General features: G+C 41.9%; 1 protein-coding gene across 1 annotated transcript in view; it reads left to right on the forward strand.

Moving 5' to 3' along the window:
* LOC121855706 (melanopsin-like) overlaps positions 1-9,520 on the forward strand; it is a 46,332-nt gene extending 36,812 nt beyond the window's left edge. Inside the window, exons 6-8 of the mRNA XM_042350792.1 lie at positions 7,139-7,339; positions 7,471-7,602; positions 8,014-9,520. Coding sequence (XP_042206726.1) covers positions 7,139-7,339; positions 7,471-7,602; positions 8,014-8,799 — 1,119 coding nt within the window. The 3' untranslated portion in view covers positions 8,800-9,520. The remainder of the gene's footprint in view (positions 1-7,138; positions 7,340-7,470; positions 7,603-8,013) is intronic.
* The last annotated feature ends 11,052 nt before the right edge of the window (positions 9,521-20,572 follow it).

Below are 20,572 nucleotides of genomic sequence, written 5' to 3' on the forward strand. Positions count from 1 at the left end.
CTCGCCTATGATTTATTGTTCTACACCATAACTGCATCAGACCCTCACCACCTCACACCCTGGCCACTATACAACCAAGCCTTGCCAGCCACTGTAAAAATCATCAGTATTCATAGGAAACTTGTTTGTTCATGGCTTGTATCTTCTTCAGGCAATACTTGTGTTATACGATCCACTCAGCTTTGTCGTTATATGTTAGATATATTATATTATACCACACACACACACACACACACACACATGCACACACACACACACACACACACACACACATACACACACACACACACACACACGCACAAAAAAAATGGTTGCCCCTCATATAACGAGGATGGCAGACCCTTGCACCAACTAGGCGTGAAATTGTTCAAAGTGTAAAAGCTGTTGCCACGCAACAACCACACCCTGAGTTAATGAGTTGAGTGACCCAGTGTCAAGGAATAGTCCGAGAAAACCGGACAGCTCGCCAACTGCACTGGCTAACCATTACCCTGGAATATGATCCGAAAATCGATTAACATCCAGGTCCCCAATTACTGCTGGGTAGACAGAGGCAAATGGCGTAAAGAAACTTGCCCGTAGTTTCATCCTGCCGGGGATCGAACCCGGGTATCATAGCCTGCGAGGCGAGCATGTTGACCATTACACCACAGGTCGCCACACACACACACACACACACACACACACACCATTCTAGGAAGCAGGATTTGATTAATGTAGGATAAGAGAAAGAATACGATTTAAGGACATAGAAGAAGAGAAACAAGAGAAGAAGATTATAGAACAAAGGGGAAATAAGAGGAAGAACAAATATTATCAGGAGAAAAACAACGACAAATAAGAATCAGAAAAAAAAGAGAAGGCAGAGAAAAGGCAAGAGATGGGACCAGTGAAAAATACAAGAATTACAAGAGTTAATAATGTAAGTTAAGAACAAGACCCGTAAACTGAATTATACCTGAGCTTTTATCACACACTTCTAGGAAAAAAATACAGGTAATTGAAGAAATAAATATTAACTAACACCTTCACATATTATTAAGAAGTTGGGTCCCGGAGGTTAAGAAATCCAGTGTTTTATTTCTGTCTCACCTGAAACAATGGAATTTATTTAGAGAGGAGTTTAAATGTCTAGAAATTAGTCAGAGATTATTTATAAGGGCAGAGATAGAGATTCATTCACTAGACCAACTTTCCAACTGACTTTCCCCCGCCAAGAAATATTTCCTGTCCTTGCAGAATTTATCATTTATTAGCCGTCTCAGCAGATATTTTTAACATGTGCTATGAGAGTCTGCATGGGGGGAGAATTAACCCTAAAAATGATCAGTAAAAAAATTAAGTTTGAAAAAAAAATTAGAAAACAGGATTTTATTTATATAACCAAAGGGAATCCTCACTGATTAACGATGTATTCACCTAGAGGCAAGAATTACAACCCAAGAGGAATTCCTTACGATGGGGTAAAGATTTATGTAAATGAGAACCCGTGCAAACGCTCACCAACTCAGAATAAACATGACTCTATAAGATTGACTCACGGGAGTACTAGACGAGCCTGGAGGAGGGTGGAATATAACGTGCGTCTCATCGCCTATACACACTACGCCAGATCAAGGGCACTACTGTAGGAGAGACAAGTTATATGCGGTGTAAAAGTATCATTTGAAATCCATCTAAAAAAAATTTACTAGTGAGGTTGTAGCGAGAGAGTGAAGGAGAGTATTTATCTATGATGACAGGTTATCGACGGCGTAAATCAGGCGAAGCTAATGAAGATCTGGAGACAAAATTATCTAACGAGGTAACTGAAGTGGAAGAAGGTTTACCTGGATGTTAGAGCAGGTGAGGGAGGTGAGGGAGAGAGATAACGGGGGGGTGGGAGGTGTAATTTAATGTTTTTATTTTTTATGCTTTCTTACGGGCATTAGGCAAACCCGGGCACAGGTAATTCTTAATGACCCACATCAAGGCCTGGGAGCGAAAATATAATAAAACAATAATAATAATAAAAATTATAAGTAATAATAATAATAATGATGAACCATAAATACAAAAATAAAAAAAAATATCAAGAGTGAGAAATGATATATGTATGTTGTGGTGTCATGTAAGAGAAACAATTGAGACCCTGCAATTGTGTGTAAATGAGGCAGAGTCAGATCAACAACCTGGGACTTGGTTACAATTTTTGTGATGCCATATGGCAGCAGAGTCTACCATTACACAACACATTATAGATGCTGTTCTATTTCCAGACGACGAGATAATGGATAGATGATTCAAAAGATGAGTTAGATAGATTGATGAATGACATGGATAATATGGGAATAAAATACAGCGTTGAGGATACTGCCAAGGAGATTAAGTCCTAAGAGATGGATAATGAGCTACAAATACCTATGAAATGTCTTAGAAAAATGTAAACAAACAACCTTACAAATTACAGTAGAGATCGTGTGAATGTTCGTGTTATATATATACATATATATATATATATATATATATATATATATATATATATATATATATATATATATATATATATATATATATATATATATATATATATATCTTTTACAATGTGTATAGTCCCAGAGAGGAGGAGCACATAAAGGGATAAATAATTAACCTCATTCATTTATTATTATATTAGACAAGTAAGTTATACATTTACTTCAGTTATAAACCATCACGTGTCTGAGGTTACAGTGGACGTGAGGTGGTACGGACAGACAGACGCACCTAACACCACCTGGACACATGTTACGTGTAAAAGAAACAACCTTAAATATAGTCTCATAACATTAATTAATTACAGGTAAGATAATTAGGTAGACTAGTGAAGGGGTTGTAGAGGTTAAGTTAGGTTAGGTTAGGTTAGGTTAGGTTAGGTTAGGTTAGGTTGTGGCGCTGGGAAATATTCAAGATTTACTCATTATTTAGGTGTAAATTAATTTGGAAAGACGATATAGTCTCATGTTTTGTCTATTTTTCACTCATATTCTGTCCAAAAGAACTCACCAAATATGTTAAAAGATGTTTATATTTCTTCTGGAATATGCACAGATTAACCTAATTAACTCGTAGTAAATTGTAATGTTTTATGACGCCAAATATCTTCCGTATGATAAATAGTTTGACCATGACTCCTGACAACCAAGGTGTGTGTGTGTGTGTGTGTGTGTGTGTGTGCTGGTGATGAGTCTACCTGTGTCTGAGATAACGACCGATGACACCAAATGGCATCGTTAGGGTCACGGGATCGCCATTATAATTCGGCCCCGTTATAGTACCCGAAGAACTTGTAGGTACTGACGTTTCCGTAGAGTAACAGGGAAGTACCTAAACGTACTTCTACTTTCTGAAAAAAAACAATGTTCCTTCCGCCTTGGTCAACATCTGTACCATCTTGATGTCGTAGTCTTTCCAAAGTCAACGAGCCACCAGGGATTCGGGTGAGTGGCGGTAGGGGGTCCGAGGTAACGAGTTAATTGGCCTAGGTAATCGACGGCATTGAGAGGTGAGTTTGGTTGGCTTATGCCGTAAATAGTCATCTTACAGGACAGGCAGAGGGTGGTAGCTACTGTGGTGGTGGTGGTTGTAGTGGGAGTTGTGGGGGTGGTGGTGGTGGTTGTAGTGGGGAGGAGTGGTAGTTGTGATGGTGGAGTTCGTAAGAGTAGTGGTGGGGGTTGTAGTAGTGGCGGTAGTGGTTGTAGGGTGTATGTGGTTGTGATCTCCAGGTTTGTCAACAGAGAGGTCTGGAAAGTCCTGTAGGTGATCCAGGCCTAGGAGATGACATAACCCGTCTGTGTGTGTGTGTAGGAACAATGATCAGACCTAAGAAGTATACACGAACACAAACACACACACACACACACACACACACACACACACACTCTTGTTTTATCGAAGACTTTCACTCTACATACTATGGAAGGTGACGACGTAGGAAGTTCACCTTTCATAACACACTCAGGTGCCTACGCCAGGTGCTCCAGTATACCTGAGTGATATCGAAAACAACCCTACACACCTTGAAGAGTCTCTATACATGACCCTACGTGACCTTTATTGACCTAACACTTGACCTTTCTATCATCTTCATCGTTGTTTGAATTCTCTTTAATACTTATCCTTAGTCTCTTATTATTTTATCCCCTCTTTATCATATTTCCTTTAATTCCCATAATCTACGAAATTCTATCCCTTTAAACGCTCTTCCGTCATCATACAAAATAATATGTATGTATGTATGTATGTATGTATGTATGTATGTATGTATGTATGTATGTATGTATGCATGTATGTATGTATGTATGTATGTATGTATGTATGTATGTATGTATGTATGAGAGTCAGAAAATATTAAATAGGTGAGTGGCTGACACCTGCCTCACCTGATCATTGAGATACAACACAGTCTTCACCTCACCCAACCTAACCTAACCCAACCTAACCTAACCCAACCTAACCTAACCCTGTTATAGAAATGAGCTAAAGGAGGCTTGTGTTAAGGCTCACTATACCTACACAGACCAATCAGTATTTCCTCTCCTCTGCCACTAAAAAAATTTTAGGGGAAAAAATCCAATTCGATTAGCTGGAGGAAATAGAATAAATATTGATGAAAAAGAAGAAAGTTGTGTGTGCGTGTGTGTGTGTGTGTGTGTGTGTGTGGAGAGAAGGTTTATATAAGGTTTAATAACAGGTAAAAATAAAGGAATAGGAGATATTTATTAAGAAAATAAGACACAGAGGCCAGGCAGGAGTGCGACACAGAGGCTAGGTATGAGTAACAGAGGGCTAGGGTATAAGGGCCATGACAACAGAGGCCAGGTATAAGGGCCATATAATAGAGGCTAGGGGTATATGGGCCAAGTGATAAGAGAGGTATAAGGGCTATGACAACAGAGCAGGTATATATACATACAGAGGTTGTGTATATATGACACAGATAGGTATATGGGGCTATGACAACAGAGGGCTAGGGTATAAGGGCTATGATAACAGAGGCTAGGTATAAGGCTATGATAACAGAGGCGGTGGTATATAAGGCGACAAATAAAGAGGCTGTGTATATGGCTATGAGCAACAGAGGCTAGGTATATGTACAAGTATACAGATACAGTAGGGCTATGACAACAGAGGCCAGGGTATAGGGTGACAACAGAGGCTAGGTAGCAAGGGAAGCTATACACAGAGGCCAGGGTATATACATGACAACAGAGGCTAGAGCAATATGACAACAGAGGCCAGGTATAAGGGCTATGAGCACAGAGGCCATGGGTATAATGGGTCACACAACAGATACAGGTATAAGGCCACACAACAGAGGCCAGGCAAGGGTCATAGCAGAGGCTAGGTGGCAAGGGCAACAGGAAAACACAGGTATATGGGCCATGACAACAGAGTGCTGCATAAGGCTAAGACAACAGATAGCTAGGGTATATGGCCATGACAACAGAGGCCAGTATATGCCATGACAACAGAGGCGAAAGGCAAGGATAACAGAGTGCCAGGTGAGCAAGGCTGCATAACAGAGGCTGTGTATATGCTGCGACAACAGAGGCCAGGGAGGCACAAGATAACAGAGGCCAGGGTATAAGGGCCATGACAACAGAGGCCAGGGTATAAGGGCCATGACAACAGAGGCCAGGGTATAAGGGCCATGACAACAGAGGCCAGGGTATAAGGGCCATGACAACAGAGGCCAGGGTATAAGGGCCATGACAACAGAGGCCAGGGTATAAGGGCCATGATAACAGAGGCCAGGGTATAAGGGCCATGATAACAGAGGCCAGGGTATAAGCTCCACGAACTATTGGAAGAGAAGGAAGAAAAACTATAACAAAATCCACCCAAAAAACAACAACAAAACAATAACAACTGAATATCAAAAACAAATACTGAACAACGAAAACAAAATTTATACACCCGACTCACTGACTTACACTGACTGAGATAAGTTGAGGGAAGTTTGAAGTTTGTATGAGTATAAGGTGTTAGGGTAAGATAATAGGATGATAGGATGAGTGGAGAGAGATATGGGGAGATGAGATTAAGGTGAGGTAAAAAGCCTCTTGGGGGGGGTAGGGGGGAGGAGGGAGAGAAGATTGGTGAAGGTAGAGAAACAAATGAAAAAAAGTAGAGGCTCTTATTACACTATAGTTACGTTAATGACTCTCCTATCGTAACCAGCTAACGTAAGAGGGATCGTAGAGGAGTTAAATAAGAAATATAAACTTAGATAAGACTTGTATACACGTTACCTTCACTAGGGGAGACTTGTGTTCATTTGACGCCATCTTGCCCAGAGGTCGAGTGTTGCTGGTAAGCCAAAGATACTGTTGAACACACACACACACACACACACACACACACACACACACACACACACACACACACTTCACTACTAATACCTTGAGTTTGAGCGATGAGTAAAATTTTGACCAATACCTTTCCACTACTTCATAGGCATAGCAGCCAATAGGAAGAGAGGGAAAGACAACCTCCAGCTATTAGAGATTAGTTATTGTTAATAGGATGACAAATATAGTAATAGGCACTTATGATCATTTTATCCTGATGGCTTGGTGTATTTGTTCCTTGTTCCATTGATTCCCCCTCATTTGTTCCTTGTTCCACTGTCCCCCTCACTTGTTCCTTGTTCCATTGATTCCCCTCTCACATGTTCCTTGTTCCATTGTTCCCCTCACTTGGTACCCACAAATTATACATCCCTATAATTTCACTTTATATAATACTTGGTAACTTTTTCTTCATTGATAAAGTTGGAGAGGAGTTTTAATTCAATCAGTGCCACTTGAAATGTCAAAGGGTGAGGTTGTGTTAAGGTTATGCTTGAGTTATAGCTTAGTTGATGGTTCGTTTGTTTTGTAAGTGGATGGATAGACCAGGGTTCGATATCCAGACAGTTTGAAGGATTGGATTTCCTGTCAAGATGATGCAGTAACCCACTAGCCTCTGTCGTCTGTCTGGTCACTGTGTACCTGTCATCCTTCCTCACTACCTGTCATTCTCCCTCACTTCCTGTCATTCTTCCTCACTACCTGTCATTCTCCCTCACTTCCTGCTAATCCTCCTCCTTCACCAGATGTTCTTCTTCCCCCGACAGGTGAAACTAGCCAAGGTGGCGTCAGGAATCATCGGGCTGTGGGTGGTGGCGTGGACTCCCTACGCTGTGGTGGCGCTGCTGGGGATCTTCAGCCAGAAGGCAATCATCACCCCCTTTGTGTCCATGATCCCCGCCCTCTTCTGCAAGACGGCCGCCTGTCTGGACCCCTACGTCTACGCTCTCTCCCACCCTCGCTTCAAGGTGAGACCCGGGGAGGCAAGGGAGGCATGAGGAGAGCTTGGGAGGCATGAGGAGAGCTAGGGAGGAAGCAGGGGCGTTAGAGAGGCATGAGGAGAGCCATTGTTCACCTGCCATTCACCTGTTGCTCACAGAACGAGTTGAGGAAGCGTATGTTGCTGTGCCGCCCCAAGTTCCTGAACGGGCTGAGGAATGTGGCCGCCCAGGGCTTCTCCGTCAGCACCTTCAGCGAGATACGGGAGGAACGTGAGCTCTCTGATGTCCAGGTAAAGGGGTTACACGTGGAATACACCCGGATATATAGAACTTCGGGATTATACGGGATATAAAAGAATTACACGAGGATAATAAAGTGATTTCAAGGGATTTACTAATAATTTTAACCAATGCCGTGGGGGATTTCTGGTGATTACCATTAACTCTCGTAGGATTATGAGGAGAGGATTACCATTTGAAATATTTTTTACAAGTGTTTAAAGAGATTTACTTTAAAACTTGTTAAGTATATTATAGTACCTGTTATATTACTTACTATTGATATATATATGTATACTATAGTGTAATGTCTGCCTGTATGTTATATTATGTTGTTGTTATGTTATGTTATGTTATGTTATGTTATATTATTAGTCACACATAGGAACTGACATCATTGCCTTCCTCTCGCCTCCTGCTAGGGCTGGGACACCAATGACCCCTCCTTCAGTTCCCTGGGTCCACTCCTCCAGAAGAATGTCTCCTACTCCAGCCACCCGACCGTGAGCGACAGGAGACGCAGCAAAGCTTCCATTAACTCCCCGGGCAGCAAGAGTCTAATATCTCCTACAGGGACGGAGATCTACCCCAGGAGCACCATCTCCACCTATAGCTTCAGGAAGACGTCGAGGTCCTTCAAAGACAGGAGAGACACGCTGGAGAAGAGCAGGAAACTTGATCAGATGACAGAGCTTCAGACGACGGTACTGATCGAGTTCCCCCGCGGTGGGATCCCAAAGGCGCCGTTCTCTCACAGCTGCTCCTTCGGGAACGGCGTAGAGGAGCTGAGTAAAAAACACTCTCAGAATCCAGCAAGAGTTTGGCGGTCCTCTCAGCTGTTGAAGGAGGACAGTACTAAGGCTGTGTGTCCCAATAACAACAGCACAGAGGAGCATTATCGGGATGAGAGCGATGTCCCTAAACTGAGTGAGGGCAATAAAGTCGATTATAGAAGTTATTTACCCATAACTCTCTTGTCCATACCACCTGTGTCTAGTGCCTGCCGCCTCAGTATGGTCAGAGCTAAGGGTCGCAGCAACAGCCTCCCCAATATGACTCAGAGTAATGGGGACAAGAAAGAAGACGGCGGCAAATTCCCCAAAAATGTTTTATTGCAGTTGTTTTATGGTAAATTACTTTACAATGGTCGTAAAAATAAGAGTCATTCTTCCCTTTATCAAGACGAGAGACGACTGGGGAATGTGTGAGGCTGAGAGAGAGAGAGAGAGAGAGAGAGAGAGAGAGAGAGAGAGAGAGAGAGAGAGAGAGAGAGAGAGAGAGAGAGACTTATGTACTGCTGAGTCATCAAATGTTTACATCAGGGTATAACAAGTTTTCCGTTTAGTGACTTAAGGGTTTATAGAGTAAAATATTGTCTTTATATAAGTAGGTATTCATAGACATTTCATCTTGAGATTTTTTACTAAAGTGATTTTTTATTAAGGAATGTATTTTTTATCATACTGTACAAGGAGTATATTAGAAAGTATTATAACACTAGAAGGGAGAAAATAAAATATAACTTTCATATCATAGTATCATAGAGACAGAATATATTGGGTATAGCGTTAGTGTGTGTCATTCCACTAGGTATGGTTAAGTGACTCTGTATAACTTTATAATGAGATATTTTCCACACGTTTGTATTATAGAGAGTTATAGCCAAACACCGATGACACAAGTGTGAAGCTCAATTATAGAAAGAAACAACATATTAGAATTGGTTGTTTATTATCTAAGTCAAGCCCCCCCCCCCACTAGTAGAGATAAGTGTTATTTAAAACTATACCCACTAGAGATTAATGTGTGTATATATATATATGTGATATTACGTCAGATCTATAATGGTAGACAGATGAATATTTATGGACAGACAATACGATAGCCACATTCAATATTAAAATTAAGAAAGTTACCCCCCAACCCACCCCTCACCCAGCCCCCCCACCACTCACTCCAGCCCCCCCACCCCCACCCTCACCCAGCCACCCCAACCCACTCCCTCACCCAGCCCCCCAACCTACCCTCACCCAGCACCCCCAACTCCCACTCCCCCTCACCCAGCCCCCCACCCCACCCTCACCCAGCACCCCCAACCTACTCCTCACTCCAAGAAAGCCCCCCCACCCCACTGCACCACTCACCCAGCCCCCCACCCCACCCTCACCCAGCACCCCAACCACCTCACCCAGCCCCCACCCTGTACCCTCACTCCAGCTCCCAATCAACCCCACCTCACCCAGCCCCAACCAACCCCACCTCACCCAGCCCACCCCACCGCCGCTCACCCAGCCCCCCACCCCACCCCCTCACCCATCCCCCCACCCACCCCTCACCCAGCCCCCCCAACCCACCTCACCCAGCCCCCCTCCACCTCCTCAAGTATTGCTCTATTTTCTAATGCCATTCAGATAAAACTTCATTTCCAAACAAGAGATGGGTAGTTGCCGCTCGAGGGGAAGGTTTGCAAAGTGAACGTTTTCAGAATGGCACTAGAGTGTGAGTGAGAGAGTTCCCGGGTTAGTCTTAAGATAATGTGTATCGTAAGGAGAGGTGTGTGTGTGTGTGTGTGTGTGTGTGTGTGTGAATAATACAACAAGGATTATGATTTTCTCTCTATCAGTTGTTATCAGTACATTAAGATTACCTGACTCTATTACTCCCTCCCTTCACCTGTAGTAATTAATGTAAGGTTCAGGTGGGGGATGTGATGATAACTTATAAGACCTAACCTAACTTGTACCAGGTATAAGTGCAGACGACTGTACAAAACTCATGACGTCATAACAGGAGCAAAGTACAGTTTCTTCAGGTGTCAGGACTATTGTGATTGGCTGAGTGCGTATTTGACGTAAAGGTTGGGAGTGATACTATTGGCTGGGTACATATATGACGTAAGGACAGGGAGTGATGCTATTGGCTGGGAACATATATGACGTAAGGACAGGTAGTGATACTATTGGCTGGGTAAATATATGACGTAAGGTCAGGGAGTGATACCATTGACTTTTTTCCTGTAGGACTATTGACCAAGTGTATATATGACGTTAGGACAGGGAGTGATATTATTGGATGGGTACATATATGACATAAGGACAGGTCGTGATACTATTGGCTGGGTACATATATGACGTAAGGACAGGGAGTGATATTATTGGATGGGTACATATATGACATAAGGACAGGTCGTGATACCATTGACTGGGTGCATGTATGACGTAAAGGTGGTTGTATGTTATTGGAGAGAAATATGTGACGTGATAAGTGACGTATTTGTTTATTATCCACCATGTCATGTCATTTTGTTTATAAGTATAGGGAAGTTGGGGAGGAGCTCATGTGGTAATAAAGTTAAAATGTGCTGTAAATTATTAATGAAATCTATTTACTCATGTAGCTTTAGAAATTAACTGAGGTTTTTATCATAGAGATTTTATTATTAAGACTGTAGTTTAAGACGTTGATTACGACCTACCACGACCCATACACCTACCACGACCCATACCCTACCACGACCCATACACCTTACCTACACCGACCGACCCATACACCTACCACGACCCATACAACTACCGGACCCATACCCATACGACCTACCACGACCCATACACCTACACCTGCCACGACCCATACACCTACCTGACCCATACAACTACCACGACCCATACCTACCACGACCCATACACCTACCACGACCCATACACCTACCGACCCATACACCTACCACGACCCATACACCCATACACACGACCCATACCTACCGACCCATACACCTACCACGACCCATACAACCTACACGACCCATACACCTACACGACCATACACCTACCGACCTACACCTACCGACCACGACCCATACACCCATACCACGACCCATACAACTACCACGACCATACATACCACTACCTACCCACGACCCATACACCTACCACGACCCATACACCTACCGACCCATACACCTACCACGACCCATACACCTACCACGACCATACACCTACCACGACCCATACACCTACCACGACCCATACACCTACCGACCCATACACCTGACCACGACCCACCTACACCCATACACCGACGACCCATACCTACCACGACCCATACACCTACCACGACCCATACACCTACCGACCCATACACCTACCACGACCCATACACCTACCGACCCATACACCTACCACGACCCATACACCTACCACGACCCACCCATACACCTACCACGACCCATACACCTACCACCCATACACACTGCGACCCATACACCTACCACGACCCATACACCTACCACACCCAACTACCACGACCCATACACCTACCACGACCATACAACTACCGACCCATACACCTACCACGACCCACGACCCATACACCTACGACCCATACACCTACGACCATACGACCCATACACCTACCGACCCATACCCTACGACATACACCTACCTACGACCCATACACCTACCACGACCCATACCTACCCCGACCCATACACCTACCGACCCATACACCTACCACGACCCATACACCTGACCCATACACCTTACCACCCATACTGACCCATACACCTACACGACCCATACACCTACACACGACCCATACACCTACCACGACCCATACACCTACCACGACCCATACACCTACCACGACCCATACACCTACCACGACCATACAACTACCACGACCATACATACACGGTACACCTATACACCTACCACGACCCATACACCTACCACGACCCTACCACGACCATACACCTACCACGACCATACAACTACCACGACCATACACCTACCACGCCACACCTACTACACCTACCGACCCATACACCTACCATACCCATACGACCATACACCTACGACCATACACCTACCACGACCCGACACCTACATACACCTACCACGACCATACACCTACCACGACCATACACCACGACTACCACGACCATACACCTACCACGACCCAAACACCTGCACGACCCATACACCTACACGACCAAACACCTATCACGACCATACACCTACCGCAGGTATATTCGCATCATATCACAGGTAGCCACATCTTATCACAGGTAGCCACATCATATCACAGGTAGCCACATCATTATCACAGGTAGCCACATCTTATCACATGTAGCCACATCATATCACAGGTAGCCAGGTCACAGGTAGCACATCTTATCACAGGTATAGCCGCATCATATCACAGGTAGCCACATCATATCACACATCATATCACAGGTAGCCACATCATATCACAGGTAGCCACATCATTATCACAGGTAGCCACATCAATTATCACAGGTAGCCACATCATTATCACAGGTAGCCACATCTTATCACAGGTAGCCACATCTTATCACAGGTATAGCCGCATCATATCACAGGTAACCACATCTTATCACAGGTAGCCACATTATTATCACAGGTAGCCACATCATTATCACAGGTAGCCACATCACACAGGTAACCACATCTTATCACAGGTAGCCACATCACACAGGTAGCCACACCCTACCACAATTAACCACATTGGCTTGGCACTAATTACCACAAGCTCCCGTCGTGTAACAAGCTCGTTAGACTGAATAAGCATATTATCAGGATACTAGATAATTGTTGGGTAACTCCTAATTCGCCTCAACCTTCATTACGACAGTCAGAGGTTCGAGTTTCCACCCTTTGGTTCTACGTGGTATAGACGAGGCCATTCCTTCTGATTTTTTAGGGGATCGGATCCTTCATAATCACGTATTGCCTGGGAAAAGGGAGATCTGATCCTCTCATTAAGCGACAACCAATCCCATCTTCACTCCTTACGGTGATTCTTGAAATGAAACGCGTCAAGTTGTCTTAAGAGGTTCGAATCCTTTATCTTTAGTACTGGATTCGGATTCACATAGATAGGAATATTCGGATTCTCTATGATAAGATAATAAAACGCATCTTTGTGTAGTTATTTATGTTAGCCAATAATATGTCCAGAAAATCCCACAATGAGGGAGGACAGATAACTCATCTAACTCTTTGTTGAGGCGGACGAGAAGAGGATCCAATTACCTCTATAAGGGATTAAAGAACTTATTGTACAAAATGATTAACGAATTTATTACAAGGTTTATGACGCCATTAATAAGTAGTTGTGTAAGTTGTTGTTGTTGTTGTTTTGTTTTTTTCTGACATATCAAGACGTGTGTGTGTTCAGGTCGCTGGAGGCATCTCGTGGGGAAGATCACGCTTTTGTGTTCCAGAGTGTTGAGTACTGTAGTGTAAGTCCCCCCAACTCCCCCACCCTCACCAACCCCCACCCCACCCCCACCAACCCCCACCCCCCACCCCCCACACACCCCCAACCCCCACCCCTCACTAACCTCCCCACCCCCCACACCCCCACCCCACCCCCAGCCCCCCACCAACCCCCCACCAGGTTTGTCTGTCAGTGTGTCCTCCTCACCTCGATCAATAATAGTGTTTAAAACAATGTTACCAACTTAAGAAAGACAAAAACATTATGGTTACCAGATTAAAGAGTTTATAATAAGTTGTAGGTTAGGTTAGGTTAGGATAGGTTAGGTTAGGTTAGGTTAGGTTAGGTTAGGATAGGTTAGTTAGGTTAGGCCAGGGGTTGGCTTGATAGGTTAGGAAGTATCGTTAGGTTAGGTTAGGTTAGGTTAGGTTAGATAGGTTAGTTAGGTTAGGTTAGGTTAGGTTTGGTTAGGTTAGGTTAGGTTTGGTTAGGGTTGGTTAGGTCAGGTTAGATTAGGTTAGGATAGGTTAGGTTAGGTTTGGTTAGGTTAGATTTGGGTTGGTTAGGTTAGGGTTGGTTAGGTTAGGGTTGGTTAGGTTAGGTTAGGTTAGGTTAGGTTAGGGTTGGTTAGGTTACGTTAGGTTAGGTTAGGGTTGGTTAGGTTAGGTTAGTGTTGGAGAAGGACACTGATGGACACCCCGTGGAGACAGTATTGTAGTGATTGGTAAAAAGGTGATTCAAAATCCTGGTTAAGATAAGTGTTTATATATAGAGGTTTAAGGTTTGTGTTTTATGTCGAGGTGTGAAAGGAGGAAGAGCGTGCGAGAGGCTGGGGGAGTGGGTGAGGGAGTGGGTAAGGGAGTGGGTGAGGGAGTGGGTGAGGGAGTGGGTAAGGGAGTGGGTAAGGAGGGTAAGGGAGGGGTGAGGGAGTGGGCGAGTGGAGGGTGAGGGGAGGGGTAAGGGAGTGGGGTAGGGAGGGTGAGGAGTGGGCGAGGGAGTGGGCGAGGGAGGGGGTGAGGGGCGGTCACATGTAGAGGGGGATTAATGCATGACCCATGAGCGTCCTCCCAAATGATGGAAACGTCTACTATTGAGAGAGAGAGAGAGAGAGAGAGAGAGAGAGAGAGAGAGAGACGTCTACTATTGAGAGAGAGAGAGAGACGTCGACTATTGAGAGAGAGGAGAGAGAGAGAGAGAGAGAGAGAGAGAGAGAGAGAGACGTCTACTATTGAGAGAGAGAGAGAGACGTCGACTATTGAGAGAGAGAGAAAGAGAGAGAGAGAGAGAGAGAGAGAGAGAGAGAGAGAGAGAGAGACGTCTACTATTGAGAGAGAGAGACGTCGACTATTGAGAGAGAGAGAGAGAGAGAGAGAGAGAGAGAGAGAGAGAGAGAGAGAGAGACGTCTACTATTGAGAGATAGAGAGAGAGAGAGAGAGAGAGAGAGAGAGAGAGAGAGAGAGAGAGAGAGAGAAACGTCGACTATTGAGAGAGAGAGAGAGAGATACTGTACACAGACTCTTATCATCTCACTACACTACACTACACTACACTACACTACACTACACTACACTACACTACATCAGGAATGGTTGTTTCATCGTCCTGTGTCAATAGGTCATGATTGGCTTTATTCCTATATGTATTGTCTACCGAATCCAGGTAAAAAAGTCACAGGTAAAAAGTCACAGGAAAAAAAGTCACAGGAAAAAAAGTCACAGGAAAAAAAGTCACAGGAAAAAAGTCACAGGAAAAAAAGAAAAATTAACTATCGAATTCTCACATTTTTTAAGGTTAATTTGTCAATCAGTTTCAGTAGCCTAACCTAACCTAACCTAACCTTTATTACCGGCCACCATAAATTAATTGTGACTTTTTTTCCTGTGACTTTTTTTCCTAGCCAAAATTGTGACTTTTTTTCTGTGACTTTTTTTCCTGTGACTTTATTACCGGCCACCTGTCTACCACCACCTGAGGCCACAACTGAATAACATGTAAAGGCTTATAATAATACTGTGCAGTATACCTACACTGACGAGTCATGTATATATTGCGTTAAATAGGGATAATGACCTATTAGCAATAACATATATGTGTATTATTTATTTTTAGAATTTTCTGACTGGCCAAACACGATCACGTATATAATAAAAACCTAAGCTAACCTAACCTAACCTAACCTAACCTAACCTAACCTAGTCTGTGAAAATTATCTATTGTTTTTAAAGTTTAATAGTCAAATATCCCTACTTAGCGCAGCATACAGTATATATATATATGTCATTGTTGTAAGCATTATATACTGGCAGTGTACACGTATAACGAGAACCTTGTGTCATGATCTCACCTCACACGGAGAGTCAAAAAGAAAACAAAATAAATGTATCATGTAACTTGGCTCATCAGTCACATGGCTCACCAGACACATGGCTCACCAGTCACATGGCTCACCAGTCACATATCTTCATCACCAATAAAATCTATGTCATATAGTGTGTCTCAGTAGCCTGGCGTTCTCACCAATGGATTAATAAAACATTTCCATCATTTCTCATTATATACAGTTTTATACTTTATCTACATTCTTTAACATATATTATACATATATCTACATCTACTTTAAACAGCAACATTCTAGTACAACAGATATACGCGTGTCTATATAAATAAATATATAAACCACATTTCGATTCTTTCATATAACATTCTACAAAATTTATATAACGTCAATAAATCTCTATTAGATATATTCATCTCTGGGAGGAATATAACCATATGGGTTTATTCATTATAAAACATTTTAAATTAAACCCCATGAACGATGATGTCTCTAGTGATGTATTACACTGACTTAAACACAACACCACAACACAACCTCTAAATAGTAAACATTATAGACCGGTGTCACGTAGCTAATGAGGACCACAGATAACGTTTACCAAGTCTTTTCGTAACAGATAACCTCCTGACACCTCCTGACACTCTCCTGACACCCTCCTGACACCCTCCTGACACCCTCCTGACGACCTCCTGACAACGTTACCAACATGTAGTAATGGTGTGACACACTACAGTATACAGGTAAAATATGTGGATGAACAGCTATATACATTTACACACGTGAATAAGTCAATAAATATATCAATAATTAATATCATGTGTTTTAGGGATATTATCTTCATAATAATAATGAAATAATAAACTATTTTCCTGTTTATAGATTTAATATATAGGAAATTTTTTTTTAAACAAACAAAATCAATTTTAAACGACAATCAACAGAACTAACATTACTTACACACTATTTTACGCTAACCTAACATAACCTAACCTAACCTAACCTAACCCTAACCAAAGTCATAAATAAATAAATTACTTAGGATGAACCCCCCTTTAAAAACGTATCCTTAAAACACATGATATATAAATTAACAAAAATATTACCTAAAATTTACCTTTCTATGGCCAATATATATTTTTTTGATATAAGAGTATTTTGTCACGAACACTTCCAGAGTCATTCAAGATATTAAGACGATAATATCTCATTTAGAACACTTATTGATCATGTATTGCAACAGCCACAATTATCTAAAATATAACTCAGCATCAACGAAAGGCGTTTTATACTGAGCCTCTCCTGTACTTATAAACTCTGTGAACATCGTTAAGTAAGGGTCCATAAGTGTATACAACGAACACCCTAAGTCGCAAACATCAGCATAAACACAGTAATGGTTCACTTACATCCCAACACTATTATGGAGACTCCAATTTGTTTCTCACTTTTTAATTACTGGAGTTAGATCGAACTATTGTAAGAATAACATTATCCAGTGAAGTATTACTATACCTCCTTCACCACTTCCTTAATATCCTTCACCACTTCCTTAATGTCCTTCACCTCCTCCTCCACTCTTGTCTTCTGAACACGAGGACAAAGATAACTTATTGCTTGACCCCTCGACCCCACCTCCACCTCCCACACATGATAACATAATCCAGCCTTGATAGTTAGAGAGACTGAGAGTAACATATACTAAAGTCACTTACCATGAGATATAACACAAGGATGATATATAAAAGAGATAAGAACATAAACACAAAAGGTAAAACAATGAGTAAATATACCTGGCAGGTGAGGCAGGTGTTGATTGGCTGTCTATATTACCTGTCTGTATTACCTGTCTGATGTAATACTTAATATATAGCTATTTAATACAAATATAATCACAATCTTTAAACAAATTATATAACAAAAATATAATCTGATTCCTAAAACAAATATATCAATAAACAGTAATATACATATATATATATATATACCTCTGTGTCTCATCATATTTCTCTATCATTATAATTATATATTTTCTTTAATAAGTGAATAATAATAATAATAATGTATAGAATAATAATAAATAAATTCTGTTTATAAATAACACGTGTGACTAGATCAGTGACGAGATCAGTGACTAGCTCAGTGTTGCATTATGACTCAACATCACTGAGTCACACGTCACTCTACCTGAACAACAACTCCTTAATAAATATTGTCTTTTTAAAAGCTCTAATTCAAGGGGAAATAAATCATTCATATTGTAACCGTATTAATAAGCGTACTGAGTGATAACTATTGCTTCTGAACGATAATTAGACTACACACACACACACACACACACACACACACACACACACACACACACACACACACACACACACACACACCACACACACACACACACACACACCCCACACACACCCACACACACACACACACACACACACACACACACACACACACACACACACACACACACACACACACTTTATATATAATGTTAATGTTAAATAAACTCACTCATTAATAATCTAGCCTCAAAATAAATTACATATTATCTGTCGAAATAACAAAGTACTTCTCGTGTACACAAAAAAAAATATTACAAACAACTGAAAATTATTATTATCCTATTTTATAAACTAATAGAAACTAATAGACGTGAGTTTATGTTAGTATATAAAAACTCCCATGAACCACCGACCTCCGACCTCTCGAACCACCGACCTCGAACCACCGACCTCAGACACCCGACCTCTAGAACCACCAACCTCTCGAACCACAAGGCCTCAGACCACCGACCTCTCGAACCTCCACGACCTCTCGAACCACCGACCTCTCAGACCACCCGACCTCTCGAACCACCGACCTCTCCGAACCACCGACCTCTCGAACCACCGACCTCTAGAACCACCAACCTCGAACGCGACCTCCAACCACCGACCTCTCGAACCACCGACCTCTCGAACCACCGACCTCGCGAACCACCGACCCCGCGAACCACCGACCTCTCGAACCACCAACCTCTCAAACAGGACTCGAGAGCTGCTTAATCCCTTTCGACCTCCTCACACCACTTTGGTACATATATATATAAACATCGTTATTTCTAATCTCAGAGGTCTCTTGTGTGTTTATTCTCATAACCTTAGCCAACTAGGTAGAGAGAGAGAGAGAGAGTGAGAGAGAGAGAGAAGAGAGAGAGAAAGAGAGAAGAGAGAGAGAGAGAGAGAGAGAGAGAGAGACCAAAATCAACCAAAAACAAAAGGAGGTAACCACAAACACCTGATATATAAACAGGTGAAGAAGAGATAACAAAACAACTAAACAAAAAAACGTAAGAGAAACAAAAACAAAAACACAATAACGAAGAAACAAAACAAAAATTGCAAAAAAAGCTCAAAGTTATTCTAAATCACCTAACCTTTCCATTAATTGGTCGTTAAGGAGGAGTGACGTCGTTAAGTTATATAAAATAATAATCAATAAGTGACCTGAGACGCCGTGAAACAAGGGCGTATTCCCTTTGGCTGAATAAACCAGATGTGTGTGTGTGTACGAGTGTGTGTGTGTGTGTGTGTGTGTGTGTGTGTGTGTGTGTGTGTGTGTGTGTGTGTGTGTGTGTGTGTGTGTGTTTGTTAGGTGATTGTTAAAGGTGTGTATATCTATAACCTAAAGGCAAATTCATTACAATGTATTAATATTTTGTAACCGGTTATCGCGAGATCAAGTGACTGTATCGCTGTACTGACATTACATAACATAACAATAAATACATAGAATAATAATAATAATTGATAAATGAGGAACTATAACCGCTGTACTTAACTATAAATAACATGTATATTAACCAGATATTAACATACACTCATCAATAACAGAAATATGTACACCACGTAATGCAAGACCAAGATGATATTTAACATTATAATGATCAGTAATGGTCTAAAGAAAACAATGAGTTGATATAAATATTAACTGAGTATATAATAAACATTTTATCTTATTTCCATATGTTCTCTTTACCTGTATTAGACCTGTATTGTATATTGGAAAAGGTCAAGTGAATTTTTTTTTCGAGACGTAAAGGTCGACCAGAGTACAAGTTGGACTAAAAAACTGCCTACTTGATGTACTGACTGACTAGACCACCTGACCTTTCACACACAGTCAATAGAGGAGACAAGACCAGCATACCAGCCACATAAATCAAAAAAAATATCGTTTAAATCCAGTATTATTGTCTGTAATTATATCAATCCTCAATAAGAAAACAAGAACAAATTACTACCTTGTTTTTGTAATCACACACACACACACACACACACACACACACACACACACACACACATGTAATTAAAATACCATACATAATTTCCAACGTAGAGTAAACAAAATTTTCCCA

This window comes from Homarus americanus, unplaced genomic scaffold (genome assembly GCF_018991925.1).
Source record: "Homarus americanus isolate GMGI-L3 unplaced genomic scaffold, GMGI_Hamer_2.0 scaffold19179, whole genome shotgun sequence".
In the NCBI taxonomy this organism is placed as follows: Eukaryota; Metazoa; Arthropoda; class Malacostraca; order Decapoda; family Nephropidae; genus Homarus; species Homarus americanus.